This window comes from Colletotrichum aenigma, assembly GCF_013390185.1.
Source record: "Colletotrichum aenigma strain Cg56 chromosome Unknown KSG_Cg56_contig02, whole genome shotgun sequence".
NCBI classification, from domain to species: domain Eukaryota; kingdom Fungi; phylum Ascomycota; class Sordariomycetes; order Glomerellales; family Glomerellaceae; genus Colletotrichum; species Colletotrichum aenigma.
The window spans coordinates 3,736,856-3,763,346 of NW_023500908.1; the positions used below are offsets into that span (position 1 = coordinate 3,736,856).

At 53.0% G+C, this 26,491-nt stretch overlaps 9 protein-coding genes across 9 annotated transcripts; 5 read left to right on the forward strand and 4 right to left on the reverse strand.

Moving 5' to 3' along the window:
- Positions 1 to 1,049: 1,049 nt before the first annotated feature.
- On the forward strand, positions 1,050 to 1,670 carry CGCA056_v003070 (uncharacterized protein; the record flags this gene model as incomplete). The annotated part of the gene is made up of 1 exon (XM_037318327.1): positions 1,050 to 1,670. The coding sequence occupies one exon, from the start codon at positions 1,050 to 1,052 to the stop codon at positions 1,668 to 1,670; it is 621 nt and encodes a 206-aa protein (XP_037183577.1).
- A 153-nt stretch (positions 1,671 to 1,823) lies between these two features.
- On the reverse strand, positions 1,824 to 2,682 carry pep12 (Syntaxin pep12; the record flags this gene model as incomplete). Its single annotated transcript, XM_037318328.1, has 2 exons — positions 1,824 to 2,345; positions 2,398 to 2,682. 2 exons carry the CDS (start codon positions 2,680 to 2,682, stop codon positions 1,824 to 1,826), a joined length of 807 nt encoding a protein of 268 aa, XP_037183576.1.
- Positions 2,683 to 3,129: 447 nt separating this feature from the next.
- Positions 3,130 to 5,140, forward strand: NDC1 (Nucleoporin NDC1; the record flags this gene model as incomplete). The annotated part of the gene is made up of 3 exons (XM_037318329.1): positions 3,130 to 3,268; positions 3,327 to 4,153; positions 4,202 to 5,140. 3 exons carry the CDS (start codon positions 3,130 to 3,132, stop codon positions 5,138 to 5,140), a joined length of 1,905 nt encoding a protein of 634 aa, XP_037183575.1.
- Positions 5,141 to 6,080: 940 nt separating this feature from the next.
- CGCA056_v003073 (uncharacterized protein) lies at positions 6,081 to 7,412 on the forward strand (the record flags this gene model as incomplete). Its single annotated transcript, XM_037318330.1, has 1 exon — positions 6,081 to 7,412. The coding sequence occupies one exon, from the start codon at positions 6,081 to 6,083 to the stop codon at positions 7,410 to 7,412; it is 1,332 nt and encodes a 443-aa protein (XP_037183574.1).
- Positions 7,413 to 9,980: 2,568 nt separating this feature from the next.
- On the reverse strand, positions 9,981 to 11,505 carry CGCA056_v003074 (Secondary metabolism regulator LAE1; the record flags this gene model as incomplete). Its single annotated transcript, XM_037318331.1, has 10 exons — positions 9,981 to 10,038; positions 10,099 to 10,656; positions 10,713 to 10,750; positions 10,798 to 10,820; positions 10,876 to 10,995; positions 11,052 to 11,070; positions 11,126 to 11,148; positions 11,205 to 11,295; positions 11,354 to 11,395; positions 11,473 to 11,505. 10 exons carry the CDS (start codon positions 11,503 to 11,505, stop codon positions 9,981 to 9,983), a joined length of 1,005 nt encoding a protein of 334 aa, XP_037183573.1.
- A 2,595-nt stretch (positions 11,506 to 14,100) lies between these two features.
- Positions 14,101 to 14,486, reverse strand: CGCA056_v003075 (uncharacterized protein; the record flags this gene model as incomplete). The annotated part of the gene is made up of 2 exons (XM_037318332.1): positions 14,101 to 14,389; positions 14,452 to 14,486. 2 exons carry the CDS (start codon positions 14,484 to 14,486, stop codon positions 14,101 to 14,103), a joined length of 324 nt encoding a protein of 107 aa, XP_037183572.1.
- A 4,499-nt stretch (positions 14,487 to 18,985) lies between these two features.
- Positions 18,986 to 21,201, reverse strand: CGCA056_v003076 (General alpha-glucoside permease; the record flags this gene model as incomplete). Its single annotated transcript, XM_037318333.1, has 7 exons — positions 18,986 to 19,217; positions 19,292 to 19,431; positions 19,512 to 19,728; positions 19,783 to 20,195; positions 20,249 to 20,661; positions 20,720 to 20,825; positions 21,199 to 21,201. The coding sequence occupies 7 exons, from the start codon at positions 21,199 to 21,201 to the stop codon at positions 18,986 to 18,988; spliced, it is 1,524 nt and encodes a 507-aa protein (XP_037183571.1).
- An 808-nt stretch (positions 21,202 to 22,009) lies between these two features.
- On the forward strand, positions 22,010 to 24,671 carry CGCA056_v003077 (uncharacterized protein; the record flags this gene model as incomplete). The annotated part of the gene is made up of 3 exons (XM_037318334.1): positions 22,010 to 23,060; positions 23,115 to 23,732; positions 23,836 to 24,671. The coding sequence occupies 3 exons, from the start codon at positions 22,010 to 22,012 to the stop codon at positions 24,669 to 24,671; spliced, it is 2,505 nt and encodes an 834-aa protein (XP_037183570.1).
- An 862-nt stretch (positions 24,672 to 25,533) lies between these two features.
- Positions 25,534 to 26,472, forward strand: CGCA056_v003078 (uncharacterized protein; the record flags this gene model as incomplete). The annotated part of the gene is made up of 1 exon (XM_037318335.1): positions 25,534 to 26,472. The coding sequence occupies one exon, from the start codon at positions 25,534 to 25,536 to the stop codon at positions 26,470 to 26,472; it is 939 nt and encodes a 312-aa protein (XP_037183579.1).
- Between the last annotated feature and the right edge of the window lie 19 nt (positions 26,473 to 26,491).

Here is a 26,491-nt window from a genome sequence, read left to right on the forward strand (position 1 = left end):
CGGAGTCGACCAAGAGGGTGAGAGTGGACGAGGATTGAGCTTGCTATGCTGCGTCATGACCGGATTTCGTTTGTACCAAAAGGCAGTCGGGGGCGAAAGGCGCTGCGGTGAAGTCCAGCAGCATTAGCATGCCCATTGACGTTGGTGGGATGTTCAAGGGACAAGATGGGATGGGACTTGAAATGGCCAGGTTGTACTGCAAGCTAGAAATGGGGCGGGGGGAGCTGCAGCGCTGCACATGGGGGGCGGCACACCTTCCCGCGTGTAAGGTAGGTACCTCACAGTGGAACCCCGCAAGGGTCCAGGTCTTTTCCGTCCCGATACAGTGCACTAGCTGGGCTGAGGGCGCCAAACTGGAATTGGCCAACCAGCCGGCGGCGCACGAAATTGAGCAGTACTGAGGAGGTACGTACTTGATTGGTGGGTGCTTTACCTAAGAAACTGATTTGCTTCACTCTCTCAGTCTCGAGCCTCACCCAATCCCTCCCGGCACCGCACCAGCCTTCGTGCCTACCTGGTCTCTCCGACAGCTCACTCCTGTCGCGCCCAACGCCTCTTGACGACATTGACGGATCAGAGGTCAAACCACGATGGCTTCTCTAAGAGGCGCGCGTCATATCTCGGCGCCCACATGGCGCCTGCCAGCCGCCTGCTCTACAAAACCATTTCACACTTGTTTCCGACCAGGCCTCGCCAACAATACGCAGCGCTTCACTCAGCACAAAATTGGCACCAGGCGTCTCCACATTCAGACGGTAGAGAGCTGTATCCAACTCGCTCAGGATCACATGGTCTCATTGCACCTCGCCGGTCTAGACTGGCTAACAGCCATATTCGGACTGGCATTAATCCCCGCGGCACTCCGAGTGCCGTTGACCATCTACTCAACAAGAATTTCAGTACGCCAATCGAAATTGAATCCTTTGGTGCAGGCCTGGAACCACACAGTCCGCTCTCCAACCAGAATTCAAAAGGTCCTCGACGTGGCCAGGGAAAGGAAAAGAATATACAGGGAACGGGGTGTGCAAGAATGGAAGAACCTTGCACCAATGCTCACCATACCATTCTGGCTAGTCAACACCGAAGCCATCAGACGGGTATGCGGCGCCAACGGTGGTCTGCTTTCACTCATCACCGGCAGCTACAGAGAAGCAACACAGTCCGATGGCGAGGGAGCAGCTATCATCTCAGACCAGACAGCAGCAGCTCTGTCGGCGGCTTCTGATGGTATTCAATCTGCTGCTACAGCCTTGGACACGGGTGTTTACTACGCGCCCGGGGAGCTATTATGCGACATCGCAGCTCGCTCCGATCCCTTGCTTTTTTGGCCTTCGCTGCTCGCTGCGACAATGGTCACGTCTTTCTGGCCGCAAGGCAACGAGATGAAGCGACTGGTCTTTGGCTTATCCACCGACCTCAAACTCCTACCTCCGAGCACGAGATGGAGAGTCCGACTTAGCAGAGCGGCACTTCTCGTCGGCGCAGTCGCACCGTTCACACTCTGCCAACTGCCGGTGGGCTTGTTTTGGTATTGGATCTCGTCGTTTTGGGCTGGGCATGCGCTTAGATGGTTCGCCCAACTATTCACCGGTTCGCCCGAGAAGGCAATCCGGGAGAACAAGGTCGTCCCTTGCCGGAACTTTGAGCCGATGTTTTTAAAGATGAAATAGATAGGACCTAGTTGAAACGCGGAGGAACTTTGGAAACATTGTTTCGGTGGCCGCACTAAGGACTGACGATAGTGTACAAACAAAAGGCCATACGCCCATAACGCCCTGAATAACCCAACATACAGAAATGAAAGCGCACAAACTGTCCCGACACTAGTCAAGGAAAACGGCGAGAAGAACGATGGTGAGGATGACAGCCAGAATCAGTAAGAGGCAGCAGCCCTTGTTGCGCGCAGCCTTTTGATGTCTTGCCGCCTGTCGGAGCTCAACCTGGGCGCCTCGGGTGTCGTCTCGCACATCTTCCACGTTGTCCGCGATCGACGTCAGCTGTTCGCCCTGCTCGGATACAATCTGCGCCACCTGTCTGAATAGAACATTCAAGTCGCCAACACCTTGCTCAATGTTGCGGATCTCCTCCTCGCGCTCGATGATGAGCGCCTCCTGGAAGTCCACCTCGTCCTGAGATGCTAATCGGATGGCTTCCTGCTGCTGCTGTTGCTCGAGACGGTCTTCGGTGCCAGCCGAGGCGTCTGCTCCCTCTCCGTCTTGCGCCGCGCGCGCAGCCGTGACCGATGCACGCTGCTTCTCAAGGGCCTTGCGCTGGATGTCTTGGAATTCTTGGAGGGCATTCTGGAAGTCCGTCGAGACCCTAGACTGGTCATACTTTTGTTGTTTCTAAAATGAAAGTCAGCGGGAGAACATGCATCCTCTGCGCGCCACAATATACCGTCAAGTCGTCCCAGGTCTGTAGCTTCTTCACTCCATCTCCAATCTCCTTGCATAGATCCCGTGTCTTATCTAGGTGATCATGAACTCTTTCTCTCACTCGAGCGGTGTCGCGCTTCGTGCCGAGAATATTGACATCAGACGTCAGCTGCTGGATGTTGCGCCGCAGGTTGAAGATCTTGTTCGTCAGCTGCGATTGGAGCTGCTTGAACTCGGGGTCGTCGGAGTAATTGCCCTGGCGACCTGATCGGCCCGCTTCGAGCGAGGAGAGTTGATCATAAGACATGTTCCGAGATGAAAAACAGAAGCGATGGGTATCAAAAGAGTGAAGTCGTATCGTGCGACGATGGATCAATTTGGACGATACCAATATCTTGTATTGTTGGAGAAACGTGGGCTCGTGATGCAATGCCGGGAGCTAGATGTCGTCGTTAGCTGTGGCTGGAACCTACGTAAGTGCCTGCCGTCATCCAATCACGTCACGTTCGCATTGATGGTGCCTGATTATCTTATCTGCACGTGATATGTCGTGGCTTACTTCAGTCTGCAGGTGGCTTCGTCGGTGGGCCCAGGCGCCCTGAAAGCTTGACCCGTACCTTACCTAGCTGCAGTGTTGTTGCGTGGGAGATTTTTGCATTATTTACTTACTTCCAGATCCCGGCACGAGCAGCTCGAGTGCAGCCTCGCCAACTTCTCCCCAAAAAACACGGTCAATCGACCATGCGCTGTCAGCATGGCACCGGCAACAGTCAGAAGGGCGCCTTACAAGGACTTTCTGCAGCCTGCACTGCATAGACGGTTTTCCTCCACGGCTACCATTTTGCTCGCCCTTTCTTACTTCCAGGCCATCATTCTGTCCGGCTGGAGCTCTTGTGAGTTGCCGCTCACGATGCCTACCTACGAGCGAAGCTCCCGACTGACCTTTGGTAGACTTTTGGACATGGTTTCCCATTGGCCCCGCTGGCATTCGTACCCTCTTCATCTTCATCTGTGGACTGGCGATACTGGTCCTGCGCATCTCCCAATACCACGTCGGCGTCCGCGCTGCTAATTCGACCTTCGACGCGTTTACCAAGTTCTTCTTCAGTCTCAAGACCATCGAGACATGGATGTTCTACAGCTTTTCGAGCACCCTCTTCTCCTACATATACCTGTGGGCGCTTCCAGAGACCGCGAATCTGGGGGTGGTAACATACTACAGCGGCGACCGCGCGCGAGCGAACGAGAGGACGATTTTCTTCTTTTGCTATATGGGCATCAGCGCTGCCGTGCAGGCGCTTTTCCACTTCTACCAGGATGATGACAAAATCCTGATCAACGTCTCGAGGTCGAAGAACGGTGAGGCGAAGAGCTCGGGGGATAGCTCCGCTACCTTGAAGAATGTTGTCGGAGAGATCCCAGCGATTCTGGCCCAGGCAGGCTCCAGAGCTTTTGCCAATATTCTCGTCACATCCGTTGTCTATTTCTTCCTCCTGCGATCATGGGCCTGGGGATGGGCGCTATTCTTCCTGCGTCCCTTCTACAACCTCCCCAAGACGAACATGCTGCCTCCTAGTCAGCCAGTCGACATCCACCTCTTCGTTCGCTGCTTTATTGCAGGCTTCCTCATTTCCAGCGCATGGAAGACGGCGAACCATGCTTTTTCGACTTTCATGGTTAAAGAGCCGCTGAAGAACGGCAAGCCCCTTACTAGCGAGTCCAAGGATCCCAATGGGAGCCTGCTGAATGGACTCAAGAGCAAAAAATCGCAAATCCGGGTAAGTCATCTGCTGCCGTTCTGACAAAAATCCAACTGACGTCCACAGTGTTTTGCTCTGTGGGAACTTGCACACATTGCCCGAAGCGATGATGTCAGACGGAAAGCTATCTACGAGGATATTGATCGAAAAGACGGTTCCATGTGGTCGCAAGTTTTTGTGCTCTGCCTTGAGGTGGTAAAGAGCATTGAAAAGAGAATTGATGAGTATGGAAAGCCTCCAGCAGCGCCTGCTCCTCCCGTCGAGCCTGAGCAGGTGCGGGCTCGTTCTTCGGCACCTCTGAAGGAGGATCCGATCTTCCAGAGCAAGCCAGCGAACAAGAGCATGCGCGGCGAAGTGGAAAAGGCCCTTACGTCGGTTGGACGACACCCTGGTCACTCTCCCGTCTCGCAGCTCAGCCCTCTGGCAAAGAAAACGCTTCGGGGTGCGCGGGACAAGGTCCTGAGCAAGGAGCAGCAAGAGGCTCTGTCCTCCCCTCAGTTGAGAACCCAGATCCAGACTTGGGCACTGACGATCGTGGGTAACGAATATGTGGGCTGGATCTTCCGCCAAGAGTTCCGCAACCGCCTCACTGCTGTAATTCTGGGATCCCCGTACTCGGAGCTGAGCCAGTACATCAACGCCGTTGATGTGCTCAGCTTGTTCTTGGTGAACAGCATCCAGGAGGACAAGTTTGGTAACGTCCACAGAGACGTCGCGTCCGTCATCCGAAACTTCACCGTTATCATTAACAAGATTGAGGCGTTCAAGGCCAACTTCCCAGTTCACTGGACGGATATCCACGGAAGCAGGGCCACGCCGGAGGTGGATGGAGTGTTGTCTGCGCTGAAGACGGGCCTTGCGCAGGTTGTGGCAGAGTTTGAGCCTTACGCGAGCGACTTGAGATTAAGTCGCACGGATATCAGACTAGCCAAGGAAGCTTCAACCGAAGCATCTCCCACCGAGGAGGACAGACCATTGCTTCCTGAGATGCAACAGGCCCGGTAGGGACGGGCCATGTCGCAGGTGCGTGCTTGGTGCAGATGGATCAATAGATTGAGCAGTCGGTGAGGAGCGCATTGGGGGGCGAGGCGAACGAAAAAGATATTCGCATGCATAATGAAGTGTGCGTACCACACAATCAAAGAAAGTAAAACACAATACCGATTGCAAGCCCCAAAGTCTATCACATGTAACTGCATGAGTCCGTCCGGTCTGGATCAGAAGCAGAATGGACACAAGACGATTGGATGCCGGCGATTGGGCGCAGTCGCACATGTAAGACACCTTCTAGACGCTAGTCATGCCTGCTCGTGTCCACAGAGCAGCGGTAACGAGAAAATGAGGTGGTGCTACCGAGGATTCCCCCAAGTCCAGCAGCCCAGCCCATTGTGATCCTGCGAGACCGGGTTGGAATGTAGATGGCTAGTGCCCGTTGGCCGCTCACCCGCCTGGGCCGCTAGGCCGAATCTTGATTTGGAAAGCCTGAAAGCTGGAAGCTACAAGGGTCCCCATTGGAACCCCCACCGGAGCTTTTGAATTTGGGGGGGATGAGCAGTGGACCGCAGCGAGATAAAACAAAATGACCCAGCCTCTCCCGCGCTCGCCTGGCTTTCGCGGTTCCCGGTTCAGGTCGTCACCATCACGCTACGTGCGGCGCAACCTCCCGCCATCTTAACCAACCTCCATTCTCACACTCGTTCCCTCAAACCTTTCCCCTTCCTTCTTCCGTTCCCTATGTAATGTTTAGCCTTCTACGTCCCTCTTCTTCTGACCATTCACGCCACTATTATCGACACTATTCGCATCGGCGCATATTCACCCAGCCATGCTTTTCCGATTTGCACCATTACCTCATGCACTGACCCGACAGTCCATGATCTCTGTCCAGAAAACTCGTCACCTCCCGGGTTGATTCCCTCGAGTCGCACCTATCACACCATTCCCGATGTTCTCTCCACGCGCAATTTTCCGTTTTATTTACGGCAGCTTCTACTTCGTCCTATGCTTCCTCCTCGCCGCTCTCCTCCTCGTCACCCCGGGCGACACTATATACCAGGCTTACTCCAACAACCAACCATACAACATATGGATCATCGCCGCGACCCTCACTCTCGTCCTTCTCATCGTATCCTTCATCTATGCGACGCGGTTGTATCTGAACAAGACCATCCTCGCATCGATACCGAAACCATGGGTCCCCATCGAAAGGGGCGACGTGAACAAGAAGGTTCACGAAATGATCACAGCGGACCTCAAACGCAGCGCAGCAATCGCCTACGATGCGAGACCCCGAGTCGAGACCAATGCGCTGGGCAGCGAGGCCGATGAAACGGTTGCAGAGAAAACCTACAGCGGAGGCAGCGAAGGCAAGAAAAGGTTTCAACTCGTGAGTCTGAAGAAACCCGCCACGACAGAGAAGGAGACAGGTATAGCACTGCCTCCTCGACGACCAGTCTGGGGCGAAATCGAACACTACGGCTGGTCGTCCCCCAACTCCCTCGATCTTCCCGATCTACAATACAGCACCGTCCTCTCCGAACTACCGAACCTCATCGAGGCGAAGGCGCTTACGTCTGCGCCCCCCGATCCAAAATCCTCGACTATCCCCCCATTGCTCGATCCCGATGCCGTAGCACTTCTGCAGCGACCTCTGCAAATGGGGTTGCGCGATTACTTCGGACACCTGGCTGAGCTGGGTGTCATTTCGCTTAACGCGACGACCGCAGACTTCCTGGCCGCTTATGAATATGCGCGATTCTCCACCCGGCCAATATCGAATGCACGGTTTCGCGAGTTAATGCACTTATTTGCCGCTATCCTCCGAGGCATGCGACCTCTAGATCCAACCATGTTAGGCTTTGCGGATGAGCCCAGCGAAGAGAGCGATATCGATAACGACGCGCCCATGGGCACAAACCCGACTACGCCTCGAAGCAACCTGTCCCGTTCCGCAACGCAGAGCACACAAGGCTCCTTTCAAAAGAAGAGGGTGCTGCAGATGGATGCGCGCAACTCTTCAGCACATACTTGGCTTCAATACCGTACAGCACCTGCAACACCAAATATAGGTACCCTAGGCGGTGCAATATCCAGATCATCAAGCTTAAACAGCTTTGCTCAGTCTCGGCCGGCGTACGGACCTAGTCACTTCTCATCTAGCGCCAGTATGAGATCAAGGGCATCCGGAAGCTCGGCATCGGGCTCAGTCATCCGACTGGCAACCCGAACAGACTCGACCGATTTGCCGTACGTGTTAACCTTGAGGGAAACAACATAGCAGTCAAAACCTGTATTATCACGATTGAATGACACTAGGCATTGGGTTTAGCATGATATCCACGGCGTTCTGGGGCACGGGCAGCCACATGTATTATTTAATCGTTAATTACACAAGTTTCTGGACACTCTCTCCAAAGGATTATCTCAATTTTAACCTTTGAATGCCTGCTGCATCTGTGACACCTGCACCTCCGTCGGTTAAAGGCTGCTTGGATCGCCGCATGTGTCTCTGCGCTGCCCTAAAATAGGAGTTGCTTTGACAGGCTCATCGCCAGTAGCAACCCGCCGAGGTGGCTTCAGCCGAGAGGAAGCTAGTGTGGAAATCTCCGAAAAAAAACGTGGGTTGTAAGATCCAAAGAGTGACGACATGTTTCGAAGGAAAAGGAGGTGGGTGGGGATTCGCAAATTGGGTGAGAAGGGGAATCGTGGGTGATAAAGAGGGGTGCACGCTGGTTGCCTTATTGCACCTGTCGCATCATTGCATGGTGCGAACGGGCGGCGGCCTGCACTCAGCCAACTCTTTAGTTGCGGCCCCTATGTTCGGCAGTGCTAGTAGAGGAATATCCTCGGCGAAAGCGACGGCTGGCCCCGCTAGAGTCTCTCTCACTGGCATTGTGCCTTTGTTTTCGGTGTCTTTGCCTGTTTTTTCCGGTGCCTGGAGCACATGTAGACAACGAAACTCGGGTGTCAGCCGGTGACCCCGGCCGGAGCGGACCCGAGACGGTGTATGGTTCGGATCCGAGCGGGGCCGAATTATTACGGAAGCCGTATTAGGTAGCTGAGCTGACACACCTAGCCATCAGAGGCGTTGTAGGTCAGCATCTGTTGCTTATTAGCCGATCTCATGATTCCAATCATGAAATCCTAGTCTTACTGATAGATTCTGATTGGGTGAGCATCATTCTTTGACGTGCAGCGAGAGAGGTCCAACCCTCACACATCGCTTTCACTTCTTCACCTTGGAGATGGCTTCGTGTATGATCTTGGTTCTATGGTCAATACGCTGACGAATGGAGGCTTTGGTCTGGCTGAAAATAGGGACGGGACCATTCCTGTCGGCCAAGAAGGAGGCGATGCGTTGTTTCTCTTGCGACTTGGAGGCGTCAACGTCGGAACCGATCATGTTGGCTGGGTTTTCACTGGATTACAGTCCATGTCAGTCCAAATACTTGCCACTATGGTCTACAAAAGCAACGCTCCGCTGATTCAATGTGAAATACAAGTCGCAATGTATTACAATCAATATGGTATATGAGTCCGTGTGCTAAGACTACGTACCCGTTCACTAATGTTCTGGTAGAGCTGATGTCCATCTGAGCGTGGCGTGCCTGTGCAACAGTGATATGAAACCCCGTCGAGGGCTTGGCGAAGATGTTGAGCTTTATTCGAGGGTTTCGCGTCTGAAGAAGATAATAAAAAGTAGAAAGAAATTGAGATTCAACAGGGCGACTTTCCTCCAACGCAATCGAGTCGAGAACCATATTATATGAAAACTGTCGGAGTCAGGGTCGCAACGAAGGATTTTGTCCACAATATGTCCATTGGAGGGAACTATCGAGGCGGCAGCATCACTTGAACAATCTGCTGCCTGAAAGTTGACGAGCATGCCAGCAGCTACTTCGTTGCATCTGCAGTTCCCTGCCATTGTTGTATGGCGTTCAAGTACCACTTCTACCTCCGCCAAGTTCGGGCAGATAAGTCAAGCGCACGACTGATGCGGGTATATGCCATGCGTCGGAGAGTGGATAAATCTGGCCAATGATCTGAAAGCAGGTCGTGAACACAGTTGAGGCTTTGATGGTTGAGGTTGGCCATGAGGCAAACGAGGCAGCAGGGCGCCTCCTCCACAGCGTCGAGATATCAGGTTCAATTGGACGACATGTACGCATATTTCGCCGTGGTTGGTCTTTTCGTCAAGTCATTCGTTCTTTGGGGGGCGGGTGCAGCCGACAAGGCAGGATTCGTCGCGCCTCCAGTTCGCCATATTTGTGTGGTTCGCCCGTCAGAAATTTGGGGTAGTTGAGCTTCCCCCAGGTCTCAATGCCACTCATGTCACAAGCAGATCCGACAAGGGCTTACCGCCAAATAACCAGCTCCCATGGTCCATTTGGGTCGACATTTTTTAGACGTTCAACGGTCGTGGTCTAACGTTGACTATTCCAGGAATACATGCAGCCATCTGCTTGACTCCGTCTTAGTCGCTAATATGATGGATAGCTGTGGCGCGGCAAATATCTGCCATCCGCGTCGAGAATAGTCACTCCCAGCATTATGTCTTTGCGGCATAGAACAGACTTCAGATTAAAGGAATAAAGATTGCTAGATCCCGTTCGACTCGGGTTTCCTGCATTTGTGCATCTTACTCTCCGAGTCGGTGGGGCCGGACCGGCCCGGTCTTGAAAATCATGGTGGGTAGGTACCTAGCCCGAGCGGCGGGGTCGGGCTAAGGGTCTTTGGGGAAACTTTCAGACTATTTTTTTTTAAAGAGAATGTGCTATGCAGATGAAAAGTCTCTTGGATCAATCTATCTAGACGAAAGGAAACGGTTCCTTATGTCAAGAGTCACCTATGCCTCAGGCGGCTCGGAAGCTTCCTTCTCAGGTTTCCGGCCCCAAACGGAATACCTGAACCATTTGTTAGTAAATCTTTCAACCCCTAGAGCTATAGAGCTGTAAATCACTTACACTAGGAAGTAGGCGTGAACCTTGCCCTTCTTCATCTCATCCCGCACATGCGCGCAAAATACCAACACTTCCTCCTTGGTCCAGTCAAGCATGCGAGTAAACAGAGCCATGCAGATGGATTCGATGCCTTTCGTCATGCTCTCAGCGCACCACAAGCCAATGTTCTTTTGACGGGGGTCAGCGGCCCAAGTGCCGACGGGCCAGTACTCCGTGCGTTCCTGAACGTCCACGAAGCCTGCCTCTTGAAGCAGCCTCTTGAAGCTTGGTGCCGTCGTAATGGGCTGCCCGGCGGCATCGGTGGCTTTCACGACGTTCTGCGTCCACTGCAAAATATATGAGTCCTCCGTCATTGTGCCATCTCCACATATCGCTGGGAAGTTGTTGTCGTGTAATTCGATGTATCCACCAGGCTCGAGGTTGTCGTAGGCTTGAGAGAGGAATTTAGGCCAGCTGCGGAAGCTCCCGACCATAGCCCTCACAAATATAAAGTCAAACGGCTGCGAGAATATCCACGGCTTGTCGACATCGTCCACCTCAAAGTGACAGTTTGGCGGGACGCTGGTAGCTTAGGTCAGTCATCTCTTGTGGCTGGGTGGAAGTTGTAATGAACTCACAAGTCAGGCTGGATCGGACTCAAATCAACCCCAATAACCTGTGATTACTTAGCCCAATTTAGATCAGGTTCACTCAGTGACCTACGGTTGCCTCGGGATGTTCGTCCGCTACGGTTTGATTAGCTCAGAATTCTCAAAGAAACCGAAGTGCTTTCCACCATACCATAGTCTATGGACCATATGCCGGTTCCAGTGCCAACGTCCAGGACACGGTTCGCACCGTACTTCTTGGGGCTGTTACATAGGCCGTCCCACGTCCTCACCCACAATTCATGAGCATGGTCTACGATTTATTCATCGTCAGTCGCACGCTACCGTTTTGGTTTTGGCTAGACGTACCCAGGCGATCTTGCTCCGTCTGCGTCAAGTGACGTTAGACTTCACTCTAGAAAAAAATCAAAGCCGGGCCCTACCTCATCATTCGGTCCAAAATACTCTGTGGTAGTGTTGTTAGCAAGAGATTCATTACACCACTTTCGGCTTTCAACTCACTTCCGTCACTCAGCCTGTGGTAGGTGCGGCCATTCTCCTTTCGAAATTCCATGATGCTAGACCTCAAGGAAGCCTTCGACGATGCCACGGACTTCGAAATGTTAGTTGAGGACTCAAGCCCACCTCAGACAGGCATGTGAATGGCTAACCTCAGGCGTTATAGACACGGCGTCATCTTCGACTTGAGGCGCCTTTTTTACATAAGTCAATTCTGCCCCATGTAGCATGATATACACCGCAATTGCGATGTAGAGCACATTGCACTCACAGCAACCGGGGGTTGAGGAGCGTGTTCCGCCATTTCTGCTAAGCAGCACACTCTTTTTCCAAGTCGAGTTCCAGGGGGGAAAAGATGAAAGGTTTTGGGAAATGCTAAATGGTGGGCGGGAGTGAACGGGGATTAAATGTGGTTTGGACACCTCGAGAAACAGATGGGCCAACAACCCCCTGGCCATGAACATCCCAGCCCACTTGTTGGCACCCCGCTCAGTTGGTTCTTCAGATGCAGTTTGTCAAAACCCGATTGGACTGGACCGCTGAATCCTACTCAAACCTGCATATGCTGACGGTTTAATGGCCTCTTTTAAACCGGAGTTCCAGCTGATTTCGTCAACTTGGACCCCCTATGTGTCCCCCCCTGCTCAGCAGACCGCGGCTGGCTTTGAACGCAGCAGCCTTTGGCCAATCTGACCTTCCAGAGGAGGCATGGTCCGTAATGCTTTCTCCAATTATATCCCAATCTCCATCGATCCTAACCATGTATGGGAACCTCTTCGTTGGTCACTCTAACTAAGCGTGAACGCGATGCAAACGTCTACAAATCATTTGCATACAAACTCTCACTCTCTGTCATTATCTATGGAGTTCCTAATTTTTGTTCAAAAAGAATTCTCTGTATATGATCAGAGCTCACCAGCAAGACTTCCGCTTAGATGAACCTCGCCATTCGACCAGGCGAAAATCATAAATTTTGTCAGTACAGGAATCAGTGCTACTGTCAGGCGCAGAATTCTCTTCCTTCTATGAAACTCTACTTAGCGTGCGAGAAGAGCGACTGGACGGGACAGCCTCAATGCCAGACCCAGCCAAAAGTCCACGAAGTCTGTCGATATTCTTGAACACTACTGAAAGTCATGGAAAGTTGTTATTGAACAATCGAGTGTGTCCGTGGCATCAGTTTCACCACAGACGTATACTCCATGACGTGATTACCTTATTTCAAGTAAGAGACTACTGTCGAGACCCCAGAAGCCCGAGAAACCTGCAGTACAGACTGGATAGGACTCAGGTCAGAAACCGATACCCAACATCAGACGATAGTTGTGATTCTTGTCCGAAGTTATCACGACGGCGTTCGCTGCGTCTGTTTTAAGGTTAGCCATAATCATGATCTCCCGTGTGGGAGTCCTGGATGCAAGATACTTACCGTACTCTGAGGCCAAGCTGCCAGCTTTTACGCCAACATCAAGAAGCTGTGACAGCAATTGTCATCCCAAGCCAAAATCGAACAGTGATTGAAGCCTGCTACAAATTTAGCCCAAAGCTGCTTTGAACAAATTCTTATTGACACAAGTTTCTCAATCGGTCTTGCTCTGATCAGAAGCTCTGTCAGAATGAACTTGGCAAAAGATAAGAAGTTTGCGGCACAGTCACCTACCCGGTCATCAGGTCAAGTCAGCCCGACCGACCGTCAAGCACGTCAACAATAACTCACTGCCTTCGCTCGGTCACTGTTGACAGAACCAATTCTCCTTATGATGATCCGAGATGATCGACGGCATGGAAGAGAGAGGATCATCGAACGACCCGCGCGGCCTCGGACAAGGCTCTCCAAGGAAGCTTCACACCAACCCACGGAACCACCGACAGGAGAGGCGTCATTATCGGTCCGAGAAGGCTGTCCTTTTTTACACTGTCAATCCCACAAAGCAGCTGCCCGGCATTTTGTGCGTGGGGGAAATCGTCATGCAGGTCTTGCCCGGGCGGACTCACGGCGTCCAAGGCGGAATCGGAGCCCGGTCAACCAGGCTGACTTGATCCCCCCGGGGGAAGCATTATCTCGGAAAGAAGCTTTGACCAGGATAGAGTGAGGAGTGACGACGAGGAGGAGGAGCAAGACAGTCTGGGGTTCCCTTTTAAGAGGAGGGAGACGGGGGTTGTTGCTGGGCGTGCGTGCCGAACCCACACGTGTTGGACATGTCACGCACCCCGCTACGCCTGCTGGTACCTTGCGTTGGTCTGCCAGCCGCGTTTCCATACAACGCGATTGGCCCGCTCCACTTCCCGTATCTCACATTTACATCCACACAGTCTTTCACCGGGTCTGCGTCCAGGTATTTCCGCAATACAAGGGGGTTAGAGAACAGATGGAGAAGGTTTCCGAGTTGAGAGCCCCTGCATCGCTGTGCCCGACATGCCAGCCTGATCTTAAAAGGTTGCCAGAAGCTCCGTCAACTCCAAGATCCATGGAATAAACCTAATATTAGAAAGGGTTGGCAACTCCAAGACATCATAGTTGCACATTTCACGTCCATCGGGCGTGCATGGCGGCATGAGCTGGAATAGAAGCCCCTGTTTCCTGCACCTCAACCAATGTTTCTCGCCAGTGACAATGATTGACAAGGTATTAATTCCCTAAAATAATGATTGGCCTGAATAAAGGTTATTGAAAAAGATTGACAGAATACATGGCAGGATATTTCATAACTGTTGTCTGGGATAGTGTTACAACCACGCATTTCATCATAACCCCCGCCCCATCCCTCACCTTGCTCTTTCATGTGTTGCACAACTTGCTCCTCCTTCCATGACTTGAAGCATTGTGTACTTGCATCTGAGCCTTGTGTGGGGGTCCGATTGGGCTCGTCGGCCTCCGAATGGCGGTGAGACATGCTCATCAGCCACTCGCTTCCTCCTGTGAGGTCGAGTTGCGCCCCTTTGAGTCTGGTTGGGCAGACTCTGTCGACGGTTGCTCGGGCTGCTTCCCAAACTTCTTCTGGAAAAGCTTGATCGCCTGAGCGGCACGGGATTTGTGGTATTGAATCGCTGACTTCACATCTCGAGAACTGTCGGCTAGGGTGACAAGAGCGTTTCCTTCTCTCTGGTCTTCGCGTTGGAACCTCGCAAGCTGTGATTGGCGTGGAATACGGGCAGCGAGAGGGTCAAATCGAATAGATGGAGTGACACTGCTTGATTGCAAAAGGTTAGCAAGCCTGAAATCATGACATGAAGTCAACTGGAAACTCACCTCTCAAGGGGCGGTCTCCGCTCAGAGGGTGACATTATGGCATGAACTAAGGTAAACTACAGATAGGGTTGAACAATTTGAACTGTAGGAAGCCATCAGCGAGTACAATGTAATTAGACTGAGATGTTGTTGGTGACGATGGACAGTTGATGGTCTTATACTCAAAAATTGAAATAACGTTCGTCTCGAGCACTCACGGGCTGACTGAAAGAAGAGAGATGACCAGAAATGGCGAACCAGCCATCCAAAGTGATATGACACCACCATTCAACTGCTTCGAGAGCCCAGCCACGTTGGGCAGGTGCAATCAACATCGAGAGCTTAGGCTGGCAGGCTGGGTCGCCCGATTCGCAGTTGTCCGCACCCAGACTTGGCTGTTTTGTCCTTTTGCGGCCGACTAGAAAGTCGGCCCTTGAGCATTTCTGAGCACAATTTGTGCCTCATAACCACCCTTGAGTTTAGTACCAGACCGGCACATAATCCCTAAGGCTGCGGGCCGCAAAGCCCTACCCAACGGCCCAAAAACCCGGTCTGCGGCTGGTCAGAAGGCTGACCAAGCCTATCCTGGAGTCGTCTCCGTGGTATAAGCCCAAGGCTCTCTGCTCATTTCCCGTCTCTGAACTGTTGTATGGAAACCGGGGAAGGCGCTTCACGAGGCCGGCCAGGCGTCTGTCATCCTCAACACGGGATGCAAAGTATCAGCCACAAAGCCGCTGGGATATGTCAATCCAAGGAACCCGTCCAGCTCGCTGGCTGGATATAGCCGAGGCACCAATTCCAACGAATTGGCCTAGTGGCATCGTGTATAGGTGCGTTTGCGATGCAACTAAAACTGGTTGGCAAGTAGAGTTGCCGAGCGACTGCGGAGCATCCGCCAGAACTCGGCGAGAAGTGTGGCTAGTGCGTGAGAGCTGGAATCAAAAGGCCGCGCGAGGATACTGGGTGTGGCTGGTGTGCTCACGTGGTTGGCCAACGTGATGAAAAGAGGCAAAGAGAGAAGGCAACAGCCACAGTTTGGGTCGAGGTCGTTCCTTGAATCGGGGCTCGGCCTTCTGCGAATGGAGGGTCAGTAATGTGTGATGAGCTGCATGGTGGTATGCAAGAGAAAATTCGCGAAAAAGGAGCGGCGGCTCTGGGATGGTGGATGCCAGAAATGGCAGGGATCAGAGGTGCGTCGGCCCCCAAGACTGTAGAAGATACGTCGATTGAATGTTGATCCCCGCTCTTACCCCAGTTCACCGCTCTCTCTTCGGCGATGAGTTATCCAATGCCTTGCGGACACTGGAAACGAATTATTTGCCTGTCGGAAACAGAGGCGATGTGCCGTGGGATTGGCCCTGCATAAGCGATGCCTCAAGCGGAAGCTGGCCAGTCCTGTAGCAGGACAAAGTCTTGACAAACGTGCCAATTCCCGCTTCCGTGTCCGTGTTCCGTGTGATTCCAGAGTGAAGAGGGATCCGTAGACAGCCAAGGGCTTCAAGGGTGGCGATAACTGTGATCCTCAGCCACGACGTTTCCAGGATCTCGCAAACGCATGGTCAGCGGATAACTGGGGCCGTGGTGCCTCTGGCCCCTAAGGCAGACTGATTGATTGTCAGAATCGTTCTTATTCCAATCAATGGATGCAGGAGAGCGGCGTAGCAATGTGGAAAGAAATGGCGCACCCGGATTGGAGGTTGTATCATGGACGAGGATGGCAGCTTGGAGTGGTGTGTAGTTGGAAGAAGATGCATGGACCCTCAATTGAATTTCTGGGACTTCAAGGAGACCCCTACCAAGCACAGCGGGGCCTGTCACGGGCACTACGCTAGCGGCGCCCCGTGCAAGGCAGGCGCCACGGTGCAGGCACTGAACATGGCGGGGAGCGCCAGGGGGGGACCTTGGGGTGCCCACCGCCGACCCCGCCCCGGTGCATTGACTGAAGCTGGTGCTTCTCGTCGACAACACTTCCTTGCAATTCCCAGTCGTCGCGATGGCGCGCTCTTTTGACCAGACAACCATCACAACTTCAATCAGCTTGGCCCGAGCTCTTTGGGATAGCCGTGGTTGTGTTCTAGCGGAGCTCAAGGCAGAATGAATCCTCTCCCTCAACGTCACATGCTAATCTCTCATGCGTGCAGATGGATACTCTGCAGGTCTTGGAACGAGGCATCCGCCAGGCGGCCATGACCGGCTTCTCGGCCGCCCCCCTCTGCGGGCTATGTATCCCAGAATGGCCAGTTGGCCGACTTTGAAAGTACGCCATCTTCGAACCCAGAGATTCGGAAACTAGGACAGTGCTTGTGGGTGACAGCCATCCTTCACCGACACTCCTCTCTTCCCCGACGATGTCTCCATCACCGAGTCTGCCACATTGAACGGTGCCGGCATCAAGAGAACCAATGCCTTGAATCACTATTTGATCTAACGCACGGAAAGAAGAATACCAGTCGGGCACTCTCAGAAAACGTCCGAGGAATGGGGTCGCTTAACTTATGAGACACACAAGGAAGTGTCGGCCGACATCGACCCACTCCAACGCTACCCTTCTTGGTGTGTCGGTGAGCTGGATTGTTTGGAAGCCAGATGCGTCCAAGATTGACCGCGAACACAGTCCGACGGATGGCCACAGCCGAGATTGCAACAGAAGTATTGCGCCAAGCAGATTGCGTGCTGCTCCCGCACAAAAGCATGCGTTCCAATTTTGACAAGAGGCTTTGCACTGGTGAGCTTGTGCCAGCAATAGGCAGAACGGGATTTGCTCGGCTCAGCCTTCCTGGAAGACTGACGTCGATGGCTGCCGGCTATCACAAGTCTTCCGGAAGAACCTTTCTTGCACAAATCGAAGAGTACAGGCAGCTCATGCGGTTTGGCGTCTCCACACAAGGCTATACCTAGCTTTGGAGACCGTTGACGCAGTGGATCACACCATGGTGCATGCGTTCCAACGGGCTGAAAGACACCATGTACGAGCTACCGAACCCGGGCGATATTACTGTCAACATTGAATGGCATTGCAACGTTTCCATCACATCGGCTTGCATCAATCGAGACTTCTCTTGTCGCGGAAGATAGCTGCTATAGACAAGACGCTACAATATTCAATCATGCTGGGCTCTTGAGGCGGGGCCACCAACCCCCGCGTACCGTACCCAACCGTCCGACCTGGACCCCGGTCATCCATGAGCGTGGGACCGCTGCAGCCAAACAGTCGGGCCTTTCAAGAGGTTTTACGACCTGCATACGGTCAATCTAGACGTTTCAGATGCTTCCATCACAGACGATGGGCGCATAAGTTGCTCCTGATAACCGGATTGGTGGGCTTACGAGCCACCCTTTCACCACCGCTGTCAACACCGACCATCAGCACCCCAGATTTATCCAATCTTCTAGTGCTGACCCGGCTTCGCACGCAACGGCATTTGTCCTATTCACAGACTTACCTCCGTTGTCCTGGACCCTATGTTCCTCGACGAGTCAGAAAACCCCTGTAACCCAGAATCACGGATCCATCTAATCTAACTTTGCATCCGACAAGAACTAGCTCCCGGGACGGGCTGTCTTGGCCGAAATGTTCTGGGACTTTGTGACTAGATCCGACCTAACCACTTAAGATGTCGTCATGGGAAATCCTAGCATCAGAATAGATGGAAGCGCTGTTGGGGAGCTTATCCATATGAAAGAAGATCGCAGCTTCTCTTCCGAGCGGTCGCGTTGGGTCGCGGAAGAGTCCGATGGGCATCGCACATCGCCGGGACATCAGAAACTGATCGGCAGTTGCATTATTCCCGTGTCGCGGGCAACGAATCAATCTCGCTACCGACCGGAATGAGGTGACACTGAGTCGGTCCTGGGACCTTGGGTCTTGACGCCTGCCTGCCTACCTTGCCTAGACCACACCTTCTTCCCTGAAGCTCGGGGCACCAGCGCGTGCCCCGTTACAAGCGGGGGCTAGCACCGCACGGGCCTAGCGTACCAGACTCTCGGGTCGTTCTACGCCCACACCTCTTTGTGTGGGGTAATTAAGCTCCTGCCCTTCGCGTCGACGACTCACACTCGAAAACCGCGACCACATCAAAGCCATCAGTCGCAATCAATGAATGAGGTACATGCGAAAACAAATCTGAAAATAAAATTTGAAAAAAAAAACAAAAAAAGTTCAGCCAGAGGCTTATGAAAATTCCCAGGAGATTCTTACCAACCTCAGGTGTAACGATGCAAGGAATTTTTCTAACGGCGGCAGGTCTCGAACCCTGCGCACCCGTGGCGTGAGACGTTCAGAAAAACTCGCTTTGAAGCGCATACTGATCCCACTAGACCACGGACTGTTGTGATAGACGGACTTGTCTTTTGGGGGCATATACCATGGGGCGGCCGCGTTGGGACGGAGGGCGTCGCTGCCTCAGGGGGGCTTCTGCCTGAGGACCAACCTCCTCGCTTCGCCTTGGGCGTTCGAGTTCAAGGCTTTCCATTCACGCCAGCCAAGCTATGAATCTAAGATATGCGAACAAATTGCCCCGCTTGAGTGTCGTCAACACAGCAGTGCTCCTACCCACTACTCCTCGCGGTCAACCACCTTGGTCTGCGATGCATCAAGCATGCAATCACACTTATACGTCTTGAACTTCCGTGCTGGCACACCCTTCTGGAACATCTCCTGCAGCTCGAGATAGTTGCGACCCTTCATCTCTGGCAAGCAGAAGTACAAGTATACGCACATGGGCACCGACAGACCGAAAAATACGAAGCAGATTTTCGCCCCCAAATTAGCCTGGTCAGGATTGATTCTGGTTTACCAAACGTTAGCTTTGGTCCGTTGTGCGCTCATGCTGTTTCTTGCATCGGTAGGGGCTAGACTCACAGGTATGGCATCACCTGCAGCGTCATACACGAGACAGCTGTCGCGGACATGATGTTGATGCTGTACGTCTTTTGGCGAAGTTGGTTGCTTGGCGTTTCTCCTCCAACCGAGTAGCTCGTCGCATCGAGTGTCATTTGGTACTGTGAGAACTTAGGTACAATTCCACAAAGTCTGACTGCGTCGCGCTTACCAAGAAGCCTCAGATCGTCATCAGACTGACGGTGGCCATCAACGCCTTCTGGTTGTTCTCCAACGTGCCGATGCCTCCGATCAACAACAAAGTGGCCGTCATGACAAAACAGCCACCGACAATCATTGGGCGGCGACCGACGCGGTCAATGAGAGGCCAGGAGCACATGTTGCCGAAGAGCTGCACAGCAAACGCTGCCTGAGCGATGCCGATCGGGTTCTGGACGCCCGCGAGACGGAAGTAGTAACTGCAGCCATGTTAGCAACGAAGACCGTACTGCTTTTCCCGTCTCTATACTGACGTCAAGTAGCCAGACACAAAGTTCACTCCAATGAATTGTTGTGAGATGAACACAAAACAAATGATCAGTGTCCGACGACCATCAGGGCCCTTGAAACACTGAAGCCAAGATCCACCCTCCTTCGAGGATTCCTGTTCCTTGGCTACCGCCACCGTCATGATGGTCATGGCTTCATCGACATCAAAGTTGGGTCCGTTGAATCGATGGAAAGACTTGGCCGCTTCGTCGGGCCTTCCATGCATAATCAGCCAAGAGGGTGATTCGGGCAGAAAAGGCAGACCCAGCAGGAGCAGGCCCGGGGGGATGATCTGTGTGATGATAGGGATGCGCCATGCGAGTTGGTCAGTGTGCGTCTTGTCGCTCGCAAAGACAGCCAGAGAGTTGAGCCATTGGCCGATCACAATCATAGTGTTCTTTGAAAGGTTAGTTATGTTTCAAAGGGGATTTAAGTCCAGGTGTGACGCACCACTAACGCCAAGCAGGTCCCACGCATCCTGACAGGCGCGAGCTCTGCAACAAAAACGGGGTCGAGAGAATGCCCCAATCCGAAGCCGAAGCAGGCCACGATTTTTCCGCCGAATATCTGCATAATGGACTTGGCGAAGTACTGCGCGATGACGCCGGCAACGCAAAGAATACAGGCACCGATGATAGTCTTCTTGCGCCCAAGTCTGTCCGAAACGAAGCCGGTCGCGAACGCCGAGACGAAGAGACCGATTGTCGTTGCTGCGTTGAGGATTTGTTGATCTCTGGCACTGACGACCCATTCGCCGTCGACCTGCTGGCCAAATTCCTCAAGGAAGGGCGTTACAGCAAGCAGGTTACCAACAGTGCTGGCCTCGTAGCCAAAGTTCACCGGCAAGAGGAAGATCAGGAGGCCTTGATGCGAGCGTGAGTTGGAGATAGCTCCTGTCTCGTATGAGGCTCATCAACTTACACCATCCCAGAACTCTCTTGTTCTCCCATATGTACTGAAAAGTGATCTTCTCGTCCTGTTGGTTGGCGACCGACTCAAGGTCGACATTCGTCGGTGCTTCAACATGCTACGACGCATGCAGATCCTTCTTTGAGGCCGTCTTTTCGGTTAATGAAGCAATTGCGGATATGTCCTCACTTTAATCGAGGTCAAGTCAACGCTTGCGAGTAGACAACCACGTCGCAATAGAAGTGGCCACCCCAAGCTTTATACACGACGGTAGGTTTTCATCTCCCGTTCGCTTCGCCGAGGTGGTGCCACGAGCCTCACTATTGCCGAAGGTTGAGATCGTGTTCCCGAGGCTACGGCTCATATGAACCTGGGACTCCAGAAAACGAGGGGCCACTTGACACATCTGGAGAAGACAGGGGCGGGTACCATGACTGCATTTGGCATTTGCGGGGGCCCGGGGGCTTGGTGTTACTCAATTGGGGATTCACCATGTCCGGGCTAGGATCCCATAATCATCTGCCGTGAACCAGGTAAAGAGACCAGGAAGGCGGGGCATACTATGGCCAGATTCTCGGGTTCGTCATTCTGGTATTGATACGTCAACACGCGACAAAACTCAATTGCAAAGAGCGGCAGGCAGGGTCTGACAATGCTGTGTAACAGGGGTATTTCTCCGTGGGGGATTTGCGGATCTTCAGCTTCACGAACGAGGCCAATGAGAGTTACTTTGACAGGGGAGCTGCTACCCCCGGTGCGCTCGCACTGCGGGGGTTGCAGTGGAGCTTGTGGAGCTTGTGGAGTTTGGGGCCGGCAAACTTGAATTAGCGACTCAGGACGAACTTCGCCGTCCTCATGACCAAGACCGGCTCTTCTCTGACGACGTGATCCAATGCTTTCCCCGCGGTTTCCCCGTTATTACTCCATCTAGACAGGCCTCATCAACTATTTGCGGTGACAAGCAAGTCGTAATGGAAGAACCCTGCGTGGTTAGCCCACCTAGCATCGTTCCCATCAGATTAGACAAGCCCGGTCTCTGGGCAGACTAGCTTTATGCTCGCCGGCTGGCCTGGTTAATGCTCGAAAGGGGAGTCCTAAACACCCGGTCTTTCGGCAGCTTTCTCGGTCGTCTGATCCGGTAGATGGAAGCGCCGACGGCATAGACCTCTTCCACAATTCTTTCCATGTGCCGACTACGAAGTGTTTAGGCTTGACAATAGTTCGCGACTGCAACGCACGATGATCTGGTTTGGAAGCTTATAAGAACAGAAAAGGCCAGAGAAGGTATTCAAGTACGCAAAGATGGCTCAGCTCGAATTTAGCATCCCCTCCACCATACCGGAGCCGTTCTCGCCCAACTATCTCTTCGCGAAAGACGAGATCCCCGATTTCCTCGTACCAAAACGGGTACACAATTTTGTCAACACAACATCCGCGAACAGCCTCACGACTTCTCGACTTGATAGCTATGCCACTCTCACCAACTCCACAGAGGAGAGTGGTAGTGTCACCCTTGACTATGGCGTCGCCGTGACAGGCATCCCAGTGCTACATATCCACGGGCTTGGCACGCCTTCCAACAAGGCGTTGATTGACTTCACGGTTTCCGAAGGTTACCCAGGGATCACAAAGGGCGAAGGCGATGGGCCATACCCTTTCTCAGCCGGTGCCGATACCTCCCGCCGTGTTCGCTTTCGAGTGAGCGGCCCGGGCTTCTACGAGGCCAAGTGTGTGCAAGGAAGCCAGCGCTGGCTCAAGGTCTCTCTCATCACGAAGAGCCCATGCTCCGTACGCATCTCTCTGGTAGGCTTCGTGCCCACAACCTCGAATATTCCGGTTGATAAGCTTCCGGGATACTTTCAATGCTCTGACGAGACTCTGTCAGAGCTCTGGGGATATGGAGCGAGGACGTTGCAGCTGAACTGCGTACCGGCTCGCTCTATACCTTCCCCATGGCAGGTATCGGAAGACATGGGTGTCTTGGTAAACTCTCAAAGATGCAATGCTTATGGGTGGGGACATTTGTGGACGGACTACAACTTGGAGTTTGATGGCATGATCCTTGAGGGAGGTCTAGCGTGGATGGTTCGCGTGTCTCCTGGCATGCCGGGAATGCTCTTCCAACTCAATGTTGAAAATGGCAAAGCAGTCATTGAACAGTGGTTCGGCTACTACAATAAGCCCCAAACAACTTTGATTCCAAAGCTCATTGCCTCAGTTGAGATCCCTGAGCCCAAGATATCTGAAGGCGAATGGTTGCGCATTAGGACGAGTTGCATCGGCGACGCCCCTGTGTCTATCAGCATCGACGACAGCCAAGTTGTAACTTTCAAGCAAGGTGGTCTGAAAGTCGGTAGGTGATATCAGCTTTGGGAGAAATTGAGTGGCTGCGCTAACTATTTCACAGAGGGCTTCGCAAGTCTTGCAGTTCCTCCCGATCACCCCGATTTCCCCTATTTCCCCAAGGGCTCCGTTGCCATCGGGGCAGGGCAAGATCAACTTTGCCGCTTCAGAAACCTCATGGTCCGAAATCCTAACAATGAAGTACTTTACCAATCTGGGCTTAATACACCGGCGGTTCTCGGTGACTTTGGCTTGAAAACAAATCAGTTTCCATTCGTCTTTGATGGTGCCAAGCGGGATCGATACCCATGGACAGCCGACATCATCGTGGGTGGACGATCAGCTTACTACTCCACGGCGGGCTCAGAGTACATACGAGGGAACATTGCCGCTTCTATGTTGAGGTTTAAGGGTGACGAAACAGGGCGACGGCTTCTTCCGGGAGGGGTGCCTCCTGGCCGAGACTTCACCAGAGATCTGACTGACGGTTTCTTCAATATTGAGACAATCAACTACTCTCTCTACCTGATCCTTGTGATCTACGACTACTGGCTGTACACCGGAGACGATGATTTGGTCAAGGTCTGCTGGGACAAGCTGAAAAGCTGCATCGCCTATGTTTCAGCACGAGTAAACAAGGACGGTCTTGTCTGCGCCGAAGGCTTCGACGCGGGAGACTACGGTTATTACAATGGACTCCAAACAGGCATCTCCACAAAGCACAAAGCGCAATGCCCTGTTCATTGCGTCCCTCGAAGCCTGCGCACATATTGCCTTGTGCCCAGGCATCTCCGACAAAGCGGCAGCAGAAGCCTACGCAATGTCGGCCATAAGCATGGTGGACGCAGTTCGGAAGCACTGCTTCAACGCAAACTCGGGGCACTACAATATCACAGACACTCGCACCGAAGGCTTCCAGCAAGAAATGCACGCCTGGCTTATTCCAAAACACATATGCAAAGAAGAGCAGATGCCTAGCCTGCTCGACAAGTTCGGTTCCCTCGTCTTGCCCTCTACCATCAATGAGGCCCCTTTATCCTTTAGCCCAGACACCCCCGGTCCACCGCCCGTCATCTCACCCATAATGTCCGCCTTCCACATTCAAGCTGCGCTTCAAGCAGGTCGACCAGCCGAAGGCGAGCGCGTACTTCGCAGCGTCTTTAGCCCCATGGCAGACAAATCAAGCGAACACTTCACCGGCACTACCTGGGAGTTTCTCAACCCCGACGGCACGCCTTTCAAAGGCAACTTTTGTTCATACGCGCAGCTCTTTGGCGCCGGGCCGACCTCGATACTGTCGCAGTACGCCCTGGGCGTCGAGCCTCTCGCGCCTGGGTTCAAGGAGTTTAAGATCTGGCCGAGGTTTGATGTGAATGGGCTGAAATGGGCGCAAGGAAGAGTACCGACGCCTGTTGGGGATGGAATCGTTGTGAAGTGGCAAGTGTTTAAGGCTGGGTGGTTGCTGGAGGCCTGGGCGCCGCTTGGTCTTGAGGGCAAAGTGAGAATTCCCAGTCAGGTCTGGGAGAGGAAACAGAGTATTTCTGTTGACGGCAAACAGGCAGGGGTCGAACTTGAGGTGCCTTTCACGAAGCACATCAAGATTGCTGTCACATTTAGATAAGCGACAGCGTCTACCACATATCAAAGTCAACCCCGCCAATAACCTCAAAGCATTGTGAACGTGGCTTTCCTAACCCATATACTTGATTCGTAGTCCGTGCTTAGTCTCAAACAGGTTCCTTCAGGGTGAGCCTGTGGATGGCCCCGCTTTCCCCCATGACTGGCAAAATGAAGCTATCGTCACCCACCACCAGGACAGAGGCAAAAACATCAAAAAAACATACAACACCGGGCATTCGCCGGTCGTCACCGACCCGACTACTACTCCAGCCCTCATTAGCTTATCTATGGGAGAGCGGACGGGATCCCGAGTTTTCCAATGGGTATGGTCGTATGTGGCAACCTGGAGTGAGAAGGTGGGTTATATACTGAGACAGCATGCCTCTGGTCCACGTTTGCAGCTAAGGGATCTCGAAGGAACGCATATTGTTTGCGATGATGTGCTTCAATTGCAGGTTCAGATAATATTTTGAATGACATGTGGAAGAAACAAAGATTCGCGGGGGCTATCGAGGTCGAATATACTCAAATACGAGAGTGTGGGGTTAATAGTAAGTTGACACCCACGTAAGTAAATGGACGCCTTCCGCCAAAGCCAGTCATTGCAACTTATGATTGCTACTCCGCTATGAACCATCTGTTGGTACCTAAGGTATTTCAATGTGCATGAGAACTTCTCAGCTGCCTCCTTTTCATTCTCTCACCACCGGTCCTTTGGCTTCCTTACCCTCCTCTCCTTCTCTCGTACGTCAGAGACGTCGCAGTTGGCGGCACTTGCACCATGTCTTCAACTGAGGCCCATATTGACGTCGTCTACTCGCCACTGGACATCACTGAACGAACAGTTCTCCCTCGGTCCGACGATGGTCTCTCTGGGACAAAGTCCAGCCCGCCGCCGCCTTCGAGTGCCCCGAGCCCTGCTCCTGGTCTGGCCGATCTTCGGGCCCATCACCGACATCGCCGTCCTCGATAGCACAGCTGCCCCAGGCGAGGCGTTCAAGAACCGTCAACCGTTTGTAATCGAGAATCCGGACGGCTCCAAGAAGTTTCACACCGTGGCCTTGCTGCCTGCTACCTGCCCCCTTTTGTCCCGCATCGTGACATCTGCCGGCATTTTTGACGAATTCCTCGCGGTTAGCGAGAGGATGACGGAGCTGCATACATTTGATTGGGACAATATCAAGGAGGCTCAGCGCGCGGGCGTTACAAAGTTCTACTGCTGCGACAAGGAGTGCAAGAGTCAACCGTACTTGTTCATGACCGAGGAGCCGAAGCTGGTCATTCAAGCGCTGGAGAAGCCCTACGTCACCCTTGGCGAGGCCGTCTCTGCTATTCACGAGTGGCTTCTTACCATGCAGGAGGTTATCCTAATTGCTGAAAGAGCGCAGTTTCCGGAGGACGATACTTGGGGTTGCCAGACGCCACTGCCATCGAAGGACACGAAGTTTTGGGTTTCTGGTCTCTGGGGGACGAATATAATGCGCCAGGGCGGCGTTGGCTCTGGGGAGCAGTCTAAGTGGGATCCTGAGACGGGAGAGGGATTCCCGCAGACGGAGGAGGAGTGGGAAGAGCTTTTGGAGATGGCAAGGAAGAAGCGACGTGGCTTGCGTGCTAGGGGCGACGGCGGCCATAAGCCAGGGATGGTAGAAGTAGATGAAGTAAGACATATTGGGACTCTTGGTTTAATTACGAGCAAGAAGGAAATCTGGTGGTATCAATGCGCTTATACGTACGTCTCGGCATTTGTGTCCCTACGGACAAAAAAGGAGATGCCGCTCGGCAAACTAATATTCAAGTCATAGATGATTGCTTCGAGACCCA